General features: G+C 47.2%; 1 protein-coding gene across 2 annotated transcripts in view; it reads left to right on the forward strand.

Annotated features, from left to right (window-relative positions):
• The window catches only part of EPG5 (ectopic P-granules autophagy protein 5 homolog), a 244,378-nt gene that overhangs the window by 21,482 nt on the left and 199,375 nt on the right, over positions 1 to 23,521 (forward strand). For both annotated transcript variants that reach the window (XM_033935200.1, XM_033935191.1), the window contains exons 6-10: positions 5,378 to 5,451; positions 8,996 to 9,101; positions 13,116 to 13,230; positions 19,335 to 19,485; positions 20,358 to 20,513. In XM_033935200.1, the coding sequence (XP_033791091.1) occupies positions 5,378 to 5,451; positions 8,996 to 9,101; positions 13,116 to 13,230; positions 19,335 to 19,485; positions 20,358 to 20,513 (602 nt within the window). The remainder of the gene's footprint in view (positions 1 to 5,377; positions 5,452 to 8,995; positions 9,102 to 13,115; positions 13,231 to 19,334; positions 19,486 to 20,357; positions 20,514 to 23,521) is intronic.

Here is a 23,521-nt window from a genome sequence, read left to right on the forward strand (position 1 = left end):
GCCGATGGTGCCTCGCGAGTCGGCAGGGAACGGTGGAGAAGCCCGGTCTTCTCCGTCCGCCCACGGAGGGATTCCCCGAGCCGCCGACGGTCGGGTTTTAGAGGATTCCCTCTCAGCTGATATTTTGACAGCTGATGCCGGCTTGCCTGTTTTAGCGGCTGAGACTATTCAGGTCTCTCAGCCGCTGCAGGCTATGGAGGGAGCTGTTTTGGCGGGAAAGACGCCATCTTCTCTGTCTGGCCCCTCCATTTTGTCTTCCACCTCAGGTGACCTTCCCCCTGTTTTGGCTAAGCAGGGGCAGGTTTCTGCTGGGTCCCCTGCTGTGGCAGGGAGTCCCTTGGGACCCTCGGGGGGTTTTTCCCCTGATTTTTTCTTTTCATTATGCAAAGCCTATTTTCAGGCGGCTGGGGGTCCCGGTTGCGCCCAGGGGGTCTCGGGGGGTGGGGTTTCCTCCGCGCTCCCTGCGGCTTTGCCTCTCTCGTCTGACGTGACGTCCCCTCCGCCGCCTCTCTTGTCCAAGCGTCCGCGGGTGTCGTGGGACGAGGATTTGTGGTCGGAGGAACGTGTCGGTCTGGAGGAGGACCTGGACCCTTCTGAGGAATTCCAGGACCCTCTGGAGGGGACGGAAGCTGGCGGCGGGTTGTCGGGTTTCCCGTTCTCCAGTGACGAGGCGTCCGTGGTGCGCCTTTTTCAGAGAGATGAGCTGCCTGACCTTATTCAACAGGTTTCTTCGGCTTTGCGTTTTGAGGACGCGCCGCCGGAGACTCCGCGTGTGGGGGACCCTCTGTTACGAGGGATCCGTTCCGTTTCCCGCTCTTTTCCTATGCATCAGGATATTCGGGATATTATTCTTGAGCAGTGGAAAACGCCGGAGACGCCGTTTCGGCTGGCGCGCAGCATGGCTCGCCTGTATCCCATTCCTGAAGGGGATCGGGCTACGTTAGCTTCGCCAGTCGTGGATGCGGTGGTCTCGGCTATTTCCAAGCGGCATACCGTGCCTGTTGAGGGCGGTTCTGCCTTGCGGGACTCTGAGGAGCGCAAATTGGAGACCATCCTTAAGCAAAATTTTCAAGTCTCTGCCTTTGGGGTCCAGGCGGCTATTTGTGGGGGACTGGTCGCTCGCGCCGTGTTTCGGTGGGCGGAGCGGGTCTTGGATCGAGAGTCTGACGACTGGTCTCTGGTGGATCAGGAGGTAGCGAAGATTGAGATGGCTGCCTCATTCCTCTCGGATGCTCTGTATGACTTGGTGCGGATCTCGGCTAAGTCCATGGCTTTTGGCGTGGCCGCAAGGCGTGTGTTGTGGCTGCGCGCTTGGGCGGCGGATGCTGCGTCCAAAGCTAAGCTTACTAAATTTCCCTTTCGGGGGTCGTTTTTATTTGGAGAGGACTTGGATAAGTTGATTCAGACTCTGTCGGACTCGAAAGTTCCCCGTTTGCCGGAGGACCGTGCCCGCCCGGCGTCTCGGGGTGGTGCGGCCCGGGGGCGTTTGCGGGAATTTCGCAAGTATCGCCCTGGGCGTGGGGCTGCTTCTTTCCAGTCTCCGGGGTTTTCCCGGGGTCGGTTCTTCCAGCGCATGCAGCCCTTTCGGGGGGCCCGTCGGGGGGCAGGGAATCCCTCCGCCGGTTCCCCCGCTTCCCGTCCTGCACAATGACGCCTTGCCGGCGCCCCCCTTGGTTCCGGTGGGGGCCCGGCTGCGCGACTTTTTTCCCAAATGGGCCGAGATCACGTCCGATCAGTGGGTCCTGGAGGTGGTGCGGGACGGTTATGCCCTGGAGTTCGCCCGCTCTCTGCCGGATTTTTTCCTCGCTTCTCCATGTCAGACTCCTGGGAAGACGCTGGCGTTTCGCCAGACCCTTCAGCGCTTGCTAGATCTCAGGGCAGTAGTTCCAGTGCCCCCCCCGGAGTGGGGCACGGGCAGGTACTCCATTTACTTTGTGGTGCCCAAGAAGGAGGGGACTTTTCGGCCCATCCTCGATTTGAAAGGGGTCAACAGGGCTCTCAAGGTTCCCTCTTTCCGTATGGAAACGCTGCGGTCGGTCATTCTGGCGGTTCAGCCGGGGGAGTTTCTCACTTCTCTCGATCTGACGGAGGCCTACTTGCATGTTCCTATTCGGGCCTCTCATCAGCGTTTCCTGCGCTTTGCGATCTTGGGTCGGCACTATCAGTTCTGTGCGCTTCCCTTTGGGCTGGCCACGGCTCCCCGGACGTTCACCAAGGTGATGGTGGTCGTCGCGGCAGCCTTGCGGTCGGAGGGCATCCTGGTACACCCCTACCTGGACGACTGGTTAATTCGGGCCAAGTCGTTGCAGGAAAGCTCCCGGGTTACGGCTCGGGTGGTGGAGTTTCTCCGGTCGCTGGGCTGGGTGGTCAACCTTTCCAAGAGTCGGTTGGTTCCGGCTCAGCGTCTGGAGTACCTCGGGGTGCTGTTCGACACCTCCTTGGGGAAGGTCTTCCTCCCAGAGGCCCGGGTGAGCAAATTGCAGTCTCAGATTCGCCTGCTTTTGGCGTCCCGGTGTCCTCGGGCGCGAGATTTCCTCCAGGTCCTGGGGTCGATGGCGGCGTCCCTGGACGTGGTGAGGTGGGCGCGGGCCCACATGCGTCCTCTCCAGTATGCTCTGCTCCGGAGGTGGTCTCCCCAGAGGCACGGGATGGATGTTCCGGTTCCCCTGCGAGGCTTGGCGCGCTGCAGTCTGCGTTGGTGGCTCCGGACCCCTCACCTAGTTCAGGGGGTGGGTCTGGATCTTCCGCAGTGGACGGTGCTCCTTACGGATGCGAGTCTCCTGGGTTGGGGGGCCCAGTGCCTGGGTCACTCAGCTCAGGGAACCTGGTCCACGGAGGAGGCCTCCTGGTCGATCAACGTGTTGGAGACCAGGGCGGTCCGGCTGGCGCTGTTGGCTTTCCACTCCCTTTTGTTGGGCAAGTCGGTCAGAGTCCTGTCGGACAATGCCACGGCGGTGGCTTATGTCAATCGTCAGGGGGGCACCAAGAGCACTCTGGTGGCGCAGGAGGCGGCTCGGCTCATGGTTTGGGCGGAGTCGCATCTTCTGGACCTCTCGGCCTCTCACATTGCCGGGGTAGAAAACGTTCAGGCGGACTTCCTCAGTCGTCACTTCTTGGATCCGGGAGAGTGGTGTCTCGGCGCCGAGGCGTTTCAGTTGCTAGTGCGTGCTTGGGGGCAGCCCCTGATGGATCTGATGGCTACAAGTGGCAACGCCAAAGTACCCCGCTTCTTCAGTCGTCGCAGGGACGGTCTGGCCGAGGGTCTGGATGCTCTGGTCCAACCGTGGCCAACGGAGGGGCTGTTGTATGTGTTCCCTCCTTGGCCATTAGTGGGCAGAGTACTGCTTCGCATTGTTCGCCATCCGGGGCTGGTGGTCTTGGTGGCTCCGGATTGGCCTCGTCGTCCGTGGTATGCGGATCTGGTGAGGCATCTGGTGGCGGATCCTCTTCCTCTGCCTCTCGGGTGCGATCTTCTGACGCAGGGTCCCATTCCCATGTTCGACCCGTCTCCCTTTTGTCTTACGGCTTGGCTCTTGAAAGGGGCCGCCTGAGTAAGAAGGGATATTCCGACAAGGTGATCTCTACACTTTTGGGGTCCCGGAGGCTTTCTACCTCTCGGGCTTATGTACGGGTTTGGCGTCTTTTTGAGGAATGGTGCCGAGCGCGGGGAGTGGTCTCCTTTCGCGCTTCTCTGCCTAACATTCTAGAGTTTTTGCAGGATGGCCTGGATAGGGGCCTGGCCTGGTCTTCTCTTCGGGTTCATCTGGCGGCCCTGTCGGCTTTTCGGGGGCTGGTGACAGGTCAGCGTTTGTCAGCCATTCCTGATGTGATTCGCTTTCTTAGGGCGGCCAAGTTGATCAGGCCTCCCATAAGGCCCTCGATTCCCTCTTGGGATCTCAATCTGGTTCTCTCTGTTCTAGTGCGCCCTCCTTTCGAGCCGTTGGATGGCTGTTCGTTGAAGGACCTTACGCTGAAGTCGGTCTTTTTGGTGGCCATTACTTCCGCTAGACGGGTGTCTGAGCTACAGGCTTTCTCTTGTAGGGCTCCCTTCCTGGAGTTTTCGAAGGAGCGGGTTGTTTTGCGGCCTGTTCCTTCCTTTCTGCCGAAGGTAGTTTCTCCTTTTCATGTCAATCAATCGGTGGTCCTCCCGGTCTTGGGTAGTCGGGAGGGTTCTTCTGAGCAACGACAGCTGCGCAAGTTGGATGTCGGTCGGGTCCTCCATGCTTATGTGCAGCGGACCCGGGAGTTTCGGAGCTCCGATCATCTCTTTGTGCTTCTGGCGGGTCCTCGTCGGGGGGCTGGCGCTTCTAAGGCTACTATTGCGCGTTGGATCAAGGAGATGATTGCTTCCGCTTATCTTCTGAGTCAGAAGCCGGTTCCGGAGTTTCTCAAGGCTCATTCCACTAGGGGTCAGGCGGCTTCTTGGGCTGAGTCGTCGCTCGTGCCTCCGGTGGATATTTGTAAGGCTGCGGTTTGGTCCTCCTTGCATTCATTTGTTCGGCATTATCGGGTAGATGTTCAGGCGCGTCGGGACGCGGTGTTCGGTGAGCGTGTTCTGGTATCGGCCCTTCGGGGGTCCCGCCCGTGAGAGGGACTGCTTTGGTACGTCCCAATCGTAAAGTTAACCTCTACTGGTCTGGAGAGTGCTAAAGAAGGAGAAATTAGGTTCTTACCTGCTAATTTACTTTCTTTTAGCTTCTCCAGACCAGTAGAGGTCCCCACCCTGTCTGTTGTTGTTGTTGTTGGGGCTGTTGCGCGGGCAGTTTTTGGTTTTTGCTGCGGGTTCTAGTATTTTTCTAGGGCCGGGGAGAATTGAAGAACAGCGGCTGTGGCTCGGCTGGCTTAGCTGGCGAGCTGTGGGGACCTTCTTCCTTCGGGAATTTCTCCTCTGCATTTTCCAACAGCATTTTTGGGTATGTTATTTGTTACTCCTTTCGGAGTATTGTTTTTTCTCTCTGTTGTTTTCCAGTTCTTGGTTCTGCTTGGCTATTCGGCAGACTGAGGGAAATAGAGAGGAGGGGCTAGGATATACTGTCCCAAAGTTTTGTTTTCAGTCTCCACCTGCTGGTCATGATTAGATATATACCCAATCGTAAAGTTAACCTCTACTGGTCTGGAGAAGCTAAAAGAAAGTAAATTAGCAGGTAAGAACCTAATTTCTCCTTACTGGGACCTGTGCATTTTTATTCTTTCCAGTCCAATTGAAATCACAATTTATTAAACAACCATCAGTTATTAATTTTAAAAAAATATGAAACAGGTGCCGATTGACTGAAACGTCTCTTGAAATAATATGATAAATATAGGTTAGGACACCATAAACATATGCTCAGACAGTTGGATTTACTTGAATCTAATTTTTTCCCTTTAATTTCAGATCAAGGTGCTGGAGAACTCTTCAGGCATCTTTCATTTCATGCAGGCCTTGGCACTACTTATGTGTCCTGTTAAGTAAGTGGAGATGAGGCCCTTAATTATTATTGTAATTCTTTTATGCTCATTTATATATTTTAATATCTCATGTGAAAAAGGCCCTTAATACAAAGATGTATCGCACAACTAGTATACATGATAGCATCGGAAGATTCTAAAATAAGAAGCTGGAAGACCACAATAAAATATGAACTAAAAATGTATGAAATATATAAACGGATGATCCCGGACCCTCCGGCGTTTTGGCATTGGCCGAACCAGTTGCATCAGTTGTCCACTTGGGAGGCAAGAGATGTGGGAGGGTCTCGTAAGCAGAAGATGAAGTTCTTGAATATTTGGGAGCCATATCTACAGTCCTTGCATCCAAAGGGACGCAGTGAGGTTTTACGATGGGTGTCCTAAACTGGGTGCTCAGTTTGTAGTGATGAGAGAGGAATGGTGGGGCGGGGTGGAGAGTACTACCGGGGGGATGGGAGGAGGGAAGGTGGGGGGTATTTTGACAGGTTCTGGCATTTAGCTACAGGTATGATCTTAAGAGAATAGTGGGGGAGGGGGGTGGTGTGGCTTCTTCGGGGCTCATCAGAGTCCAGGGCCCTCAGGCCTTTCCGTTTCCTCTGGCCTCTCTTGCCCTGAGTATGGTGGAAGGGGGGGGGGGATTTGATGTTGTGACTTATCCTGTTTATGTTTGCAGTACTGTTGTCTATGATGCATCATTGTGTGTATTGTACACCATATGTGTACCTTTGTATTGCTTTCGTTGTTGTTTGCATCAATAAAAATTGTTTGGATCTAAAATATATAAACAGAGGATCCCCAAACAAGGCTACTGGGTAAAAACTGAACACACTGAGGTAAGCCCCAAATGGAAAAATCAATGTCTCATGCGAAAAAGGACACCTCACAAATGCATTTGTTTGTCTCACAATGACTGAAAAAAATGCTCAGAACCGTGATCAGTAGAAAGACCGCATCCGGGGTCAAGCCCCTAAATGAAGCTTTCTTAGTCTATCATAGCATTAAAAACAGTCAAAAGTGGTGCAAAACTAGACATTTTATACTTTTTTTCTTTTGAATCTATATAAAAGGTTCTTAGCTGAGGTAACTGTTGTCGGCGTTCTGTTGCAGGCTTGACCCCGGTTGCGGTCTTTCTACCGATCACGGTTCTGAACATTTTTTTTTTCAGTCATTGTGAGACAAACAAATGCATTTGTGAGGTGTCCTTTTTCGCATGAGACATTGAATTTTCCATTTGGGGCTTACCTCAGTGTGTTTAGTTTTTACCCAGTAGTCTTGTTTGGGGATCCTCCGTTTATATATTTTATACATTTTTATTTCATATTTTATTATGGTCTTCCAGCTTCTTATTTTAGAATCTTCTGATGCTATCTTGTATACTAGTTGTGAGATACATCTAAGGGCCTGATATTTAGCCGGTGGCAATCACCGTTTTGCTGCTCACTGGTGGCATTATCCCTGGAAATTCAGTGACAGGCCATGTCTGGGCTCCTGCATGGAATTTCCAGATAGCTGAAGTTGGTGAAAACATAACTAGTTAAATGTGATATTTAGCACTTAACTAGCTATGATGAACTGCATAAAGATAGGATTGACTTTATGAGGTCTTGTTTATTCTGTTTCCATGGCTTGTTAGTGCTGAATATTGTACTTAATCAGCCAGTTGCTAATGCTGCACCCAGAAAGCCCCCAAAATATCCGGTTTTTAGCAAAAAAATGCTCAGAACCGTGATTGGTAGAAAGACTGCATCTGGGGTCAAGCCTGCAACAGAACGCCGACAATAGTTACCTCAGCTAAGAACCTTTTATATAGATTCAAAAGAAAAAAAAGTATAAAATGTCTAGTTTTTAGCAGCAGTACGAGTATCCAGTTAAGTGCTGCCGAATATGACCGGTTAACTCCAAACAAGTGATTTAACCAGTCAGAAGCCATTTTTGGCCAGTTAAATCACTTTGAATATCGACCCCTTATTTATCAGGGTTTTGTAGCTTTTCACAAATAATTAAAGACTTTATTTGTGAGAAATATTAAAAGCTATGCTTAGTGGCGCTAGTATTTGTAACATCCCAGTGATTAATAAACTGGTCTCTTAGGGTTGTAATCTGCATTCTGTCACATAGACATAGGGAGTCTGTACTCTAGGTGAACATCCTTTGGTTGCAAACTGTTGCAGAAGAATGCCAATTACATCTTTCAGCTCCTCTTCCTTCACCAGTGGAGTTAGTGCCCTCATCAGTTTTTCCTTCTGCAAGCAAACTGAGGTGGTGTGTTCTGATCTGCTGTGTTCAGTTTTTGTGATTTGGGGTATATTTTTATCCTTTTCAGGAGGCTTTGGTGCCTAGTGTTCCCAATTTGGGGCAGCTTTGACTAGGAGAGGATTCAGATTCTGCATGGGGGCAGTCTGCTGCTCACAGGGCAACCCCCAGGTGTACCTGTTGAGCCAGCCTGCTTGGTGCAGTTTGGAAGCTTGGAGATCATTCCCCTGGGAGCTAGCTCGTCTTCTGGTTTATCAGAGACTTGGGCACAGGCGATGGGACCCCTGGGCGAGTCCCTTTGGGCTTCAGGGAGCTGGCTGCATTTTTCACTCCCTCCGTCTTGGAGTGAGGATCTGTGGGGGTTGAGGTCTCATTTAGGTCCAGTCTGACTGGCAGCCCAAAGATCTCCAGTTTTGGATCCAGTCTGGAAATGATTTGAGGCAGAAACTCTTCTCCCATCAGTCAGGCTGCAGAAAAACTGACAAGGCAGGCACCAGCACAGCACAATGAATATAGCCCATTATTCCCTATGGGGAAATGTGTGTGTGTGAGGGGTGTAAAGAAATTTGAGTTTTGAGGTTTTGGGGGGCAGAGTTAGGGTCCCCACCTCCAAAAACCTCTTTTCTGAGTTTTTTTTTAATTTCAGGGGAGCCCCAAGGGCCGTTTTTGGCGCAAATATGCTGGCGGCATCCATCTTGGATTTTAAAGTCTTTTTTTTTCTAAAGCCTCCATCTGCCTCAGAACCCCTCATTTTGGCTCAAAATTGATTGGTGTAGACTCCTTAGGCTGTTCTACCCTCAAATTATTCTTGTTTTGTGCTGGATGGTTGGCTGAAGAGCGTCTGTGTACTGTGGGGCACGTGAGAGGAGGGGCAGGAGCCTCGCGCTTAGCCTCCTTTGAGTCCTCTAGGATTGGGAAATTGCAGGGGGTCTGGGTAGCAGAGAAGAATGTTATTGATAGGTTCCCCACTAAGGATCTAGGAGACTATTTCCACAATGCCTGCAATCTTGGGGATTACCTTCTAGGATACAAGGAATCCAATTTCTATCTGGTAAGATAGTGAGTAGAAGCCGAAAACAAATTATTCTGAAATGAAGCTGGACCAAGGAATAATAAAATGTGATTCATTTACTACTATCTATTTAAAAGTTTCTACCCTACCCTACTGTATTTTGGCGGTCTGCTTTTGTTCTTACTGTTTTTGTGCACTACTCTTCGAGATGAGCGTAGCATCATACTGTAAAAGCTAAATGTCTTGCGTATATATAAGATGATTTGTTTTTTCCCTCAGAAATCGAGCTGATTTCATGTGCCATATGAAGCCCAATGAAAGGAAAAGCTCCTCTTCAGAGAAAGAGTCTGGGAACTGGACATTGGTAGATGAGGGAGGCGAAGAGGTATTATCTTGAAATAAGACCTTCAGGCCCATTATGCCCATGTTGCTTTCGATTATATAAAAACCTTTACTGTCTAGTACCGTATTTTCACTCATATACCGCGCACCCGTGTAAAACGCGCACACGGGTATAGCGCGCGGGAAACTGTAATTTATGTAAAGAAATTTTTATATACCGCGCACACCCGTATACCGCGCATGCCGCCCCGACTCTCCCGTCGCCGCCCGACTCTCCTTTCGCCCGCCCCGACTCTCCTCTGGCCGCCCCGACTCTCCTCTGGCCGCCCCGACTCTCCTTTCGCCCGCCCCGACTCTCCTCTCCCCCTTGAAGTCCTGTCCCCCCTTGAAGTCCTGTCCCCACCCTGAAAGCCTGATGCCCCCCCGACGTCCACTTCACCCCCCCGCAGGACCGCTCGCACCCTCACCCCGAAGGACCGCTCGCACTCGCACCCGCACCCCCACCCCGAAGGACCGCTCGCACCCCCACAGCCTCCCCACCCCCCCATCATGGAGAAGCTGCCTACCGTTGTCCTGCTGCTTCCTCTGCCGGCGGTCCCGCCCCTTCTCTGAGCCCTGCGTCTGCGCTGCTTCCTCTTACGGCGGTCCCGCCCTTTCTCTGACGTCAGGACAACGGTAGGCAGCTTCTCCATGATGGGGGGTGGGGAGGCTGTGGGGGTGCGAGCGGTCCTTCGGGGTGGGGGTGCGAGTGCGAGCAGTCCTTCGGGGTGGGGGTGCGAGCGGTCCTGCGGGGTGAATCGGACGTCGGGGGAGGGGGGGTGGAACTATGTAAAAAAAAATGTGTACAACGCGCTCACGAATATAACGCGCACGGTTATACTCGGTTTGTAAAATCGTGTATAATGCACGCATTATACGCGTGAAAATACAGTAATCTAGGCAAAAGCCTGAAGAAGCTGCATGTCTCTAGAGCATTCAAATTTCATCTTGATCCTCTACATCAGTGTTTCTCAACTCGGTCCTGGAGTAGCCCTTTGCCTGTCAGGTTTTCAGAATATCCACAATGAATACATGTAAATTTTATTTGCATACACTCCATGATATGCAAATTTCTTTCATGCATATTCACTGTGGATATCAAAAACCTGACTGACAAGGGGGTATTCCAGGACCAAGTTGAGAAACCATGCTCTACATGATGCTGTCTTTAAGTTACAAACAAAAGGAACAAAAAAGAGTTCCATGTGATGTCGCCAAATGAACAAACACAGTGGAACACTAAGGAGTCCAAAGCACCTTTAATAACACTTTTAAAAGGTCCATATAATAACAAGTTGCTCTGTGGGAGAACAGACCCAGTTCAGAGCAGTCGCTTTCTCTCAATTCCAAGAGAAAGGAGGAGAGAGTGATATAGCGGAGGAGAGTGTAATGTAGTTCATAGTTTATTAAAATTTTGATTAAACGCTAAACATAGAATTCAAAGTGTTGTACATTAAAATTAATGGGGGGAATTAATATTAAGACAAACATGACTTAGCGCAGATCTACTAACATAAGGGGAGAGTGTGGCGCAGTGGTTAAAGCTACAGCCTCAGAACCCTGAGGTTGTGGGTTCAAATCCACGCTGCTCCTTGTGACCCTGGGCAAGTCACTTAATCCCCCCTTTGCCCCAGGTACGTTAGGTAGATTGTGAGCCCGCCGGGACAGACAGAGAAAAATGATTAAGTACCTGAATAAATGCATGTAAACCTTTCTGAGCTCCCCTGGGAGAACGGTATAGAAAATTAAATAAAATAAAATAAATAACATAGAGTAGGATATAAAACAAGAGGAAAAGGGGGAGAACTCCATTATTAAAGAAAAGAGAACAAATAAAGGAAATGACATCAAGGAAGGGAAGGGGATAAGATAAAAATGATAAAATATCAAAATGGTAAATTACTCATAAGCATCTTTAAAAAGAAAACATTTTAAATTGCCCTTAAATTTAGGTGGTTAGAGCTGCAGCCTCAGCTCCCTGAGGTCGTGGGTTCAAACCCCTTGCTGCTCCCTGTGACCTTGGGCAAGTCACTTAATCCTCCACTGCCCCAGATACATTAGATAGATTGTGAGCCCTTGACGTACCTGTATGTAAACCGCTTCGAGTATGGTTGTACAAGTACAAAAAGGCGGTATATAAGTCCCAGGCTCTTTTCCCTACTGTGTGTGAACTGCTAAGTAGAGAGTTGCACGGGGACAGAAATCAAACCCATCCCCACTAAGATCCATTCTGTCCCCACATGTTAGCCTGAAGTAGTAATAATAATAATTTTATATACCGCCATACCACAAACAGTTCAAAGTAGTTTACAGGAGAAGACAGGCCAATAGTATCTTAAAGATTAATTTATTGAAGCATATGACTTTAAGAATAAGTGGATTCATTCTGAAAAACTCATGCTTCAATAAAATGGTTAATCATAATAATCATGAGTTTTGATCAGTTTCACACAAGCAAGACTGAAGTTGGTTTAGGCCCAGGGAGTACAGGCTGTCATTTGCACAAAAGATGGGAGTGAAGATTATGTTGAACTATGGAAGCATTTCTTCTCACTCTACTTACAGGTGTTTTTCTACAGCAGGCCACCAGCAACGGTTCCTGCATGCTGCCGTTGACTGACCTGGAAGCCTTCCCTCTGATGCAAAACACAAACTCATCCGAGGGAAGGCTTTTGGGTCCGCCACCGGCGGTGTATAGGAACCACTGCCGGCAGCCTGTTGAAGAGAGCAAGTGCAGCTGTGCAGAATTATTGAAGGTCAAGGGAGCTGGAGACATGTACCCTCCCGCAGGAGCCCCCCCAGGAACTACTTCCATCCCTGCAAGCCTGGAGGGGATTCCCGTGGGGTTCCCGACAACCCTGTTCCCACGCAGCTCTCTATTGCTAAAGTGCTGTGATGTTAACGCATGTTAATAGCTATTGCAGCTTCATAAATAATACCCGTTAATTAATTAATTTTGTTTTCTATCCCCAAAGAGCTCAGAATGGGTTACAGGTTAACATACATAATATACAGTTAACAGGTTACAATTTTCCATAGCTACAGTGCAAGATTTATCAATACAAGTAACTACTTAGGGCTAAACAAAAAATACTAACACAAGCTCTAGCGTCTAGCGCGCGTTAAAACCGCTAGTTCACCTTAGTAAAAGGAGCCCTTAGAGTTAGACTATAGGTGGTATATAAATGCTTAAATAAATAAATGTCCTAACGCAGCACATACCGTGGATCTACATTGGCTGTAGACATGAGAGTTAGGTGAAGAGGTCTGTTTTTATTGCTTTCCCCTAAAGTTGAGGAGACCTTCAAGGGATCTGATCTGTGGGGGCAGTCGATTCCAGTGGCTTGGTATAAAGTGGGAGTAGGAACGTCATTTGGTGGTTTGCAGTTATCAACACTAGTATGTCGAGAGTCCTCTCAATATGTAGGCTGGTTTTAAGAAAGGTTTGCACACGTTCCTGGAGGAAAAGCCCATAGTCTGTTATTGAGAAAGACATGGGGGAAGCCACTTCTTGCCCTGTATTGGTAGCATGGAATATTGCTACACTTTGGGTTTTGGCCAGGTACTAGTGATCTGGATTGGCCACCATGAGAACGGGCTACTGGGCTTGATGGACCATTGGTCTGACCCAGTAAGGCTATTTTTATGTTCTTATGTTCACAATAAAATATTAGATATTTATTTAAAAACATTTGTTATACCGTCCTTTATTTACCATATCAGAGCGGTTTAAATATGAATGTAACAAGCCCTGGTTGCGATAAGTTTTGATTGATCTTGATCTTTGTATGGCCTTTTGCTCTTTTAAAAAGTGAAAATTAGTAAAATTGAAAATGGATTATAATAATGGTAATAAAATAGCAATTGAACAATTTGGTAAGAATGTACAACTTACTTTTTTAATTGACTGGATCCCATGTCCTACTACTTTAAAAAAATTAAAATAATAGTTAGGGGAAGGACATGCAAATTACAATAATTAATTTTATATGTGAACTAACCGATTTGTATCATTTAGGATGAAGATCCTGAGACCAGCTGGATTCTTCTTAGTGAGGATGACTTGATTGCGCTGTTGTCTCAGTTTCCATTTCATGAAGCTTTTCAGCATTTACTTGGGTTCAGTTCCAAAGGTAAGTTTCATTTTAGTGCCAATGTATTTTTCTTTTTCGTTCTTTAATCCTTACATTTTCACTTCCTTTGTCAGGCAATATGCCTAGTTGGTTCAGGAGAAACTTCTAGTTAGGGGTCTTGACGAGCACTTTGGGCTAGATTCACTAAGCAAACTGATCATGTACTGATCGGCTTGCGAGCCCTTTGTGACCCGATTTCCCTCCTGCAGTATTCACTAATCTGTTTTGCGATCTGATTCCGATCCGCGCATGCAAATGAGGGGAACTTCATGCAAAGTAGGCAGGGGCGCGATTTACTAAACAAATTTGCCGATTCGACTGTGCTGGCCAATCAGCCCAAAAAGCGACTGCTGAAGCCCTTTCCGACTGCCTTCTGCCGCCCTGCTCTCAGCCCTGATCTCCTGCTTCCCCGATCTGCTTGCCTGCTCTGACTGTAGCTGCCCTGATCGCCTGCCTGCCCGCCCCGATGCTGCCCTCATTGCCTGCCTGCCCTGACTCTCCCACTCTTCCCCGCAGTGTAAGCCCGTGGTTTTAACCCGCAGGCTTTAAGCGGGTTAAAACTACAGGCTGTAAAAAAAAGTTTAAAAAAAAAGAAAGAAAAAAAAAAGTGCCGGGCTGGAGGTCCAGCACATGCGCAGACCATCTAAAGATGGTCTGCGCATGTGCGGGGATCGCTATTCAAACTTCACGGTATAGCGATATATAAGAAATAAATTATTATTATTATTGTAGAGCGATCTGTGCCGGCAGATGGGGGCGTTCCTCTGATCGCCCCCATCTGCATGTTGCAGTTTGGTGAATTCGTCGGACCTGCCTGGATCGGGCCCGATCGGGCAGGTTAGTGAAACTAGCCCTTTCACTGATGCATATCCTCTGTTCTGTTCGTTGGTTAGTAGGGGCCATTATATTCTCTCCTTCCCTGGGACTCTTGAACATCTCTATGGTTTACCAAGGTTGACTGATCCTAATGGAGTGCACCAGATGCTACAGCTTATGCGGTAGGGCCAGTCCCAATGTTACAACCTTATTTCTTTGCACATCCATGCTTACAAGATTTACAACCTCGCCATGAGCAATTATCATGCGTTGTGCTTGGTTACCATTTATAACATGTTCACATTAAACACAGCTTGGCTTCAATCTTTAATTTTTTTGAATGTCTTGATATTGACATTTAGATTGCAAAATGGCAAAAGTGAGCATGGATTCATGGATATAGCAGTTAGAACCAAGGTTTCTAGATCACAGAGGTTCTAAATTATCTGGAAGTTTCTCTTCTGCTATGCTTAAACTGTGGTTCATTTTGGGATGAACTTGTGTGGTACTTGGAGAGACATCCCAGAAAAGAGACTTGGGAGTTCTGATCGATAAGTCAATGAAGCTGTCTGCACAATGTGCGGCAGCGGTGGCGAAAAGGGCGAACAGAATGCTAGGAATGATAAAGAAGGGGATCACGAATAGATCGGAGAAGGTTATAATGCCGCTGTACCGGGCCATGGTGTGCCCTCACCTGGAGTACTGCGTCCAGCACTGGACGCCGTACATGAAGAAGAACACGGTACTACTCAAAAGGGTCCAGGGAAGAGCGACTAAAATGGTTAAGGGGCCGGAGGAGATGCCGTACAGTGAGAGATTGGAGAAACTGGGCCTCTTCTCCCTTGAAAAGAGGAGACTGAGAGGGGACATGATCGAAACATTCAAGATAATGAAGGGAATAGACCTAGTAGATAAAGACAGGTTGTTCACCCTCTCCAAAGTAGGGAGAACGAGAGGACACTCTCTAAAGTTGAAAGGTGATAGATTTCCATACAAATGTAAGGAAGTTCTTCTTCTTTTTTTTTTTTTTTAATAGAATTTACACCTTTATTATCAAGCATATCATCTTGTACAGAAAGTGAGATCAAGAAAACATAATAATATTATTATTTACTCTCAAACCTGAAAATAAATCAAAATATTAGAAGAAAATAAACATCATAACTTAATCACACACTAGTCCTCAAATTAGGATCCAGGAATAACGATAAAAGTAGAAATTAAATTAAAGAATATTTTAACAAGGAAAATCGCTTAAGCTGCTGCTGAAAAGTAATCCACTTCTCACTTAGATTATTGCAACTCTCTTCTCAACGGTCTCCCCCAAAAAGAAATCCGACGCCTACAATTAATACAAAACACAGCAATAAAACTCATTCACAAAAAAGGCAAATTTGAGCATGTTACTCCTCTTCTCAAAGAGGCCCATTGGCTCCCCGTTACCCACCGTATCACCTATAAAATCGTACTACTCTCTTTCAAAATAAAACACTCTCACCAACCCTTATTTCTCGATAAACTTCTCATTCCCCAATGTTCCCCACGCATTCTAAGGTCAACTGACCAAAAACTCCTCTTCATTCCCTCCATAAAAGACTTTTATTACACCCGGAAAACAAACTTCGCAGTAACTGCTCCAACTTTATGGAATTCTTTACCACAGCAACTCTGTGACGAACAACATTTAGACAAATTTAAGATAAGCCTAAAGACTTTTTTATTTCGTGACGCCTTTGGCTACGTTTAGACTTACCTATAACTCTCCCACTTTGTTTCTTCTCTTATTTTCTTTCTTTTTTTTTTTTCTCTTTCTATTCTCTCTCTCTTTTCCTTTTCTAATTACAACCAACCGCTTTGACAAAGCGACCCATCCTATATGTTCTTTCCCCTTTCCCACTGTCTCCATTTCTTCTTCAACATAGTAACATAGTAGATGACGGCAGATAAAGACCCGAATGGTCCATCCAGTCTGCCCAACCTGATTCAATTTAAAATTTTTTTTTTTTTTTTTTTTTTTCTTCTTAGCTATTTCTGGGCGAGAATCCAAAGCTTTACCCGGTACTGTGCTTGGGTTCCAACTGCCGAAATCTCTGTTAAGACTTACTCCAGCCCATCTACACCCTCCCAACCATTGAAGCCCTCCCCTGCCCATCCTCCTCCAAACGGCCATACACAGACACAGACACAGACATGTAACTTTTCCCTTCCCTTCCCTTTTACCCTCACTTTCAAGTCTGTCCAGTCCATGTTATTTATGTTCACCTATTTATTTTTAATGCCTAACATTTTATCTTACTTTTATCTCTTTTTAGATTTATTGTAAACCGTCCAGATATTCTTTTGATGGTTGGTATATTAAAAACCAATAAAACTTGAAACTTGAAACTTAAGCTAATTATTATTGCAAGGGTACAGATGGTTCTACAGACTCAAGACGTTTTGAAGAAAGGAAAACAATCAAGTGGGCTGGTTCTACAAATACATATTTCAAGGAACGGTATCTGATGACACATTTACAAGGGTACCTAAGAAAGAAAAGACCCCCCTATCTGAGTTACTCCTGGTTTTAACATTAAAAATTCCCTTCTTCTCCTCTGAGTCTCTCTCGAGACATCAGGAAATATCTGAATATGGAGACCCAGAAAGTCCTTGGATCTGTTTTTAAAGAAAAGTTGAAGAATCCAATCCTTGTCTGGGGCCAAAGCCACAGTCAATAAGAGAGTGGCTGGAATAGCCAGTTCTCTATCTGATTGCTCTAATAAAGTGGAAACGTCCAAAGATTCCTTCATCTTCTTTCTTTTGAGGATCCTGATTTCTTATAGGTAAATAATAAACCTTTGTAAGAGGTGGTAAGGAATTTTCAGGTATTTTAAGGATTGATAATACTTTAGGAAAATTAATTAAACGCAAATTATTAACCCGAATATTATTCTCTAAAGCTTCCAATTTTCTCTTCATAATTGTATTATCTTTAACAAGTAGATCTTGATTACTCTTAATTGTTTTTAAATTCTTCTTTTCTTCTTGAATATCTAATTTCAACGATACTGTCTCTTCCTTTATAATTTTTATTTCTTCTTTCTGGGTTTGTATTTCTTTATCCAAATTTTTTACTTGAAGATTAAGGGCATTTCCAAGATTGGACACCAAGTCCCAAAGAGAGTCTAGAGTGACTTCAGAGGGTTTAACAGGAGAAACAAAAGTTGCTTGTGTCATTAATAAATGTTCACTCGGCTGGTTTACCTCTCTGACGTCTTGATTCCCTTTAGCTAAAGTTGTTCCTGTTGCCGGTTCTTCTAAGAGGAGAAAATCACTCTTAGCTGTCTTCAATTGCAAGCCCTCCGACACACTGGCCTCTCGAGAGGAAAACACTTCCTCCTCCGGCGTGCTCTCCTCTTGCGGTGAGCTTGCTCCCAGCGGCAACGGCTGTAAGGGCGGCATCCTTACGTCGGGGCTCAGGGAAACTTCTAGCCCAGGGGAGTTCGCCGCGGCACTACTCTCTGCCGGCGCTCCCAGCAGGCGATTCCCTGACGAGACTTGCTCACTTAGGAGGCGCCTAAAGATGTCATCTACTGCAGGCAAAGGGGTTTCTGAGCGTCGGGAGGCTCCACCAACGCTTCTACCCCTTCTTTTAGGCATTCCAAAAAGGTAAGCGAGACACTCCTAAGCGTCCTCTCAGCAGCAGCAAGCGGCAGCCATCTTGGATCCTCCCTCTCAGGAAGTTCTTCTTCACCCAGAGAGTGGTAGAAATCTGGAACGCTCTTCCGGAGGCTGTTATAGGGGAAAACACCCTCCAGGGATTCAAGACAGTTAGACAAGTTCCTGCTGAACCGGAACGTACGCAGGTGAGGCTGGACTCATTTAGAGCACTGGTCTTTGACCCTGGGGGCTACCGCGTGAGCGGACTGCTGGGCACAATGAGCCACTGGTTTGACCCAGCAGTGGGAATTCTTATATTCTTATCTTTCATAGGTGCAGCACAAAAATATGTATTTATTTGTATTTCATTTTTACCCTTTAGTTGGTAGCTACTCTCTCATCCTGAATGTATTTTTCAGCTCTGGAGGGCTTAAAGTCTAAATTGGATTATGGCAATTTAGTATAGGTAGGAATAACAGCAGGGCAGTTAAAGCGCTTACAAACAGTACAAAATGCTGCAGTTGGCTTATTAGGCCATGCACATGTAGATGGTCTGCGCATGCCCGTCGGAGCCACGATCAACTGAGCCCTCTTTCGAGGTAGGTAGGCAGGCAGCGTGCATCTTGCTCTTGTTCATTGGCTGTATGTTAGAATGAAATGAAAGACAACCCGAGTAGAGTTCTCCTGCTTCAAATAAGGGGGTTAGGGGTGGAAGCAGAACAGTTGAATTTCATTGCCTTTTATAGCGCCCAGAAACTCGAGCTCAGCATGGTGGCTGACATTCAAGGTGTAAAAAAAAATGACCCTCAGCCAGCAGCCTGGTGAAAGCTTTTTTGGAGCAGCACTGCTCTATTCTGGTGACTGGCCTAGAGATTCACCCCGACTCTCCTGTAATTGCCGCGGGTTAAAACCACGGGCAGGCACTAAAGTCGGGGCGGCAAGAGCAGGAGAGACAGGCCGTGAGCTGTCAGCAGTGCTGTTCTGGTTACCTCCTGTACTGCGACAGGGAAGTGAACGACTGGTCCCCAGCAGTCGCTTCTTTTGTGATCGGCCAGCCCAGTCGGAGTTCCTTACTTTTGTTTGTGGATCGCTGCCTTCCCTACTTTTGAATGTCCCTCCCCTCATTTGCGTGCGCGGATCGGAATCGGATGGAGAGGCAGGTTAGTGAATCGGGTCCGGGTCGCAAAGGGGTCGCTAAGGGGTCGGGTCTTGATCGGTGGGCTTAGTGAATCTAGCCCTTTGTCTGGTATTTCATCTGAATCTTTAACTATTATTGCTTAGGATTTAGCACACTACTTCTCCAGTAAAGTTTTTAGTCTTGAAAGGATGTTTCAGCACATGCGTACTGCAATCTCAACGATATTACACACACTGTCTTTGACAAATCAAGGATTGTACCACTTAAGTGCTGTTGAGCATCAACTATTGGCTCGCTTAGAAGGGAGACTTTCCTGCTGGGTTAAACCTTTTTGAATATCTATCCATACATATTTTTTTAAAATTGTGCCTCATATTGATAATGTGTGTTTTCTCATGGATTACTGTAATAGCTGTACCCCACCTTAAGTGAATTCCTTCAAAAATGCGATAACTAACCAACTAAATAGTATCTGTAAAATGAATAAACTTCTTTGCGTTTGCATTTAAAGGTGATTACTTCCCTGAAAATACAATGCCCCAGGAGATGATGAAGATTTTTGCGTTTGCTAATTCTTTAGTGGAACTTCTTGCTGTGGGATTAGAAACTTTCAACAGAGCCCGCTACAGGCAATTTGTGAAAAGAATCGGTCACATTATCAGGTATGGTGTGATCCCTCATATATGCTTGCATGAACTAGGTTTGACCCTTCTGTTTGGGTTATAACTCCCCCCCTCCCCTGTTTTTAACTGTCTTGTGGGTGGAAATTTTGACAGCTGATTTTATGCGTACACTTCTCCCTCCGGATTCGCGGGGGTTAGGGGCAGAGCTGGACCGCGAATGCCAAAAAACCGCGAATATCCGGCTCTGACCCACCCCTGCCTCACTCCCGCCTTCCCGGCCTTACCTGGTGGTTTAGCGGGCTTTCGGGGCAGGAGCGATCTTCCTACGCTCCTGCCCCGTGCAGATCGCCATTAGGAAATGGCTGTTGTGAGTTCCCGTAGTCTCTCGAGACTATGACGGGAACTCCCTACAGCTATTTCCTAATGGCGATCTGCACGGGGCAGGAGCGTAGGAAGATTGCTTCTGCCCCGAAAGCCCGCTAGACCACCAGGTAAGGCCGGGATGCCGGGGGGGGGAAGACTTAACGATTTTTTAATTTTTTCCCCCTCCCCAAAAAATCGCGAATATGTGAAATCGCGATTACCGAAACCGCGAATGGGGAGGGGGAAGTGTACTAGAAAACATTAAGGGCTCCTTTTAAGAAGGTGCGCTAACGTTTTTAGCGCATGCACCGGATTAGCACGCGCTAGCCGAAAATCTACCGCCTGCTCAAAAAGGCGGCGGTAGCGGCTAGCGCGCGCTATTCCATGCGTTAAAGCCCCAGTGCACCTTCGTCAAAGGAGCCCTAAAAGTGTGCAGTTAAAGTATTAATGGAAGTTTGTGGCTTGTGAGTTTTTGAATCTAAGACTGCAACATTGATTTGCAATTGCTGAAGAGCGACGGTGATGCTTTTTTTTATTATTATTACTAGGATGACACTCTGCTATGTGAGTGACCACTGGGCCCAGTATGTGTACTACAATAGTGACTCTGGCATGAATTTGCAGCCCTTTTCTCTGGAGAAATTGCAATTGGAATATGATGAACTGTTTCTTCGAGCTGTCCTTCACGTGCTGAAAGCTAAAAGGTATCTGCAGATACATTGAAGTACGATAAATGCTGCTTGATAAATGCATAAACCTGTTGTGCATTCCATAAAAATAAATATCCATAATAAAAGTGCATGGATGGTTTACATACTTGTCAAGTATCGAGGGGGTGGATCTTCTTCCAACCTTGGAACTTTCTAGGAGTTTAGAAACATAGAAAAAACATAGAAAAAAAGCGGCAGAAAAGGGCTATAGCCCACCAAGTCTGCCCATTCCAAGTATCCCCCCCCCTGAATTTACTCCCTTAAAGATCCCACAAGAGTATCCCATTTTTTCTTAAAATCCGTCATGCTGCTGGCCTTTATCACCTGCAGTGGGAGCCTGTTCCAATGATCCACCACTCTTTCGGTGAAGAAGTACTTCCTGGAGTCGCCATGAAACTTCCCTCCCCTGATTTTCAGCGGATGCCCTCTGGTGGTCGAGGGTCCCATGAGACAGAAGATGAATTCTGTTGGCTTTAGAGCTCTTTTTAGATCTTAAGTCTGTTCCTCTTCTTTATCTAGACCGTGCCAGATGTATGAATGCGAGAACTACTGGTTTGATGACATCTCCCTATATAGGGCCCTTTTTGCAGTCTATAATAAGCCTATATTTCTCAGTCTCCGCAAAACACAGAGGTGCAAGGTCCCTTCCTCCCTCTTCCCCAAATAAATGGTTGAAGGATGTTGATTGCAGTTGCCTTCTGTCTCCCTCCCCTACTGTTGGGAATGACCAGATGTAGAAACCATTATGTCTGGCTTTAAAAAAAAAAAGAGGTAAACACCTCCCCCCCAGCTGTTCCTACTTTCTTGCCTAGTGCCGAAAGCAGTAAGTAGCAGACGGAAGGGGTTGGTTGGACCTGGGTTCACTGATGTCAGCAGAGTGAACTGCAGTATGAAGCAGTGAGAACACAAATGCTAGGTGTCCTGCAGCACCCGTCCCTCTAGTCTCAGTGCAAATGACCAGTTCTGTATATGTGAGGTGGAGTGTCAGGAGGACTAAAGCACAGTCCTGGGTAGAATTTAATGCCAGTGGTACTAGCATGAGGGAAGGTGCTTAGGATAGTGTGCCCATCATTAGTGTGGCTGCAGAAAAGAAAAGGTGAACTCATAATACTGATGAGAGAGTGTTTTTGGTGGGAATGACTGTTAACTTGCCTGGGCCAGCATTAGAGCCCTGTGAAGTAGAGGGTCTTCAGGCATTGAATCCAGAGGACACACACTTTGGGAACTTGTCAGACTTGGCAGTCTGACAAGGATCCTGGCGCTGGAATAGTTTTAGAACAGAGATTTTGCTCATTGAATGCAAAGCCTTCTGTCTGAAGAAGGGCCTAGTGGCAGCACCCCTGCTGAGAGCTCCATTTTTGGAGGTACAATCGAGGAAAGTCCCTTGGGCCATGAAGAGATCTAGGATGATCACAGAAGAGCACCAAGATGATGTGAGGAGCTGCTGTTCCCCCCCACTTCAGGCTGCTGGGGGCCCTTTTATGCCCTACCCCCTGCCCCCACAGGCTGTTGGGACCCGTTATGCTTCCCTTCCCATAAACATTGGGAATTTACATTCCTTGCTCTTGCCTCACCAAACCTATCTTGCTGACTCCAAATGCTTGTTTTCCTCACACATTTGTAACCCACATAGAACTTTGCATATGTGGGGATATAAGTGTTTTAAATAAACAAATAAATATGCTTCCAGCTCTGTTTTATCACGTCATCCTCTATAATAAAACCTTAAGCGCGCATGCGTACTTACAATTTTGTGATCCCTGCCGCTGTGGTTTCTGACTCCGTGGCTGTGTTCGATTTGCGGCGCGCGCACACGTTTGGAGCTAACACCGGGGAGAGAAGGAGGCAGCGGCGACCAAGCTAAGGAGCTAGGGGAGGGAAGGCCACAATCACTGCCACTCCCTGTTATTATAGCCCTGTTAGGAGCGCTGAAATTGGAAGGATCCTCAGGTCTTTTCCCACTTAGCTAATGTCTTATTGTGCTGGACTGCCATCTTAATAATCCATCTGTGCAGCGAGGGCGCTCCCTCTGACTTCCAAGAAAGTGTTGTTCAAGGCATTTAGCTGTGGCTTCTTGCCAGCCAGCTCCAGCATGAATTGCCAGGGAAGCCAGCATTCAGGATTGCCTGTTGTCACAGCTGAGGGACTGCCCACCTCTGAGTCATTTACTTCCCTGTGGAAGGGGAGTGGGGCGCAGGCGGGGAACAGGAGGGAGGGAAAGAGACAGAAAGACAGACAGACACACAGACAGCGGCCAAGGAGAGAGAGAAAGAGACAGACAGACAGTGGCCAAGGAGAGAAAGAGACAGACAGACAGACAGTGAACAAGGGGAGAGAGAGAGACAGAAAGACAGATAGCCACACAGAGAGCGAGAGAGAGAAAGACAGACGGCGGCCAACGAGAGAGAGAGAAAGAGACAGAAAGACACACAGACAGCGGCCAAGGAGAGAGAGAGAGACAGACAGAAAGACAGACAGACACATACACAGAGCGAGAGAGAGAGACATAAAGACAGACAGCGGCCAAGGAGAGAGAGACAGAAACAGAAAGACAGATAGACACACAGACAGTGGCCAAGGAGAGAGAGACAGAAAGACAGACAGACACACAGACAGCGGCCAAAGAAAGAGCGACAGAGGGAGACAGAAAGACATATAGACATACAGACAGTGGTCAAGGAGAGACACAGAAAGCAAGAAAGACAGACAGCGGCCAAAGAGAGAGAGAGACAGAAAGAAAGACAGATAGACACATCTATTCTAGCACCCGTTAATGTAATGGGCTTAAACACTAGTATTAAATAAGCCTATTAATATGTAATTCACATACTGGTTTTTCAACTCAACAGATGTTGGAAAGAAGGCATACATTAGAAGCTAGGAAAGTTTGTCTCTCTGTGGACAAAATAACTCTTTGAAAATTGGTGGGAAAATTGGGGTGGAAGAAAATGAGAAAAGACTTATAGGGATTGAAAATAAGCCAAATTGGACCGAGGGTTCCA

The sequence above is a fragment of the Geotrypetes seraphini genome, chromosome 1, assembly GCF_902459505.1.
Source record: "Geotrypetes seraphini chromosome 1, aGeoSer1.1, whole genome shotgun sequence".
NCBI lineage: Eukaryota > Metazoa > Chordata > Amphibia > Gymnophiona > Dermophiidae > Geotrypetes > Geotrypetes seraphini.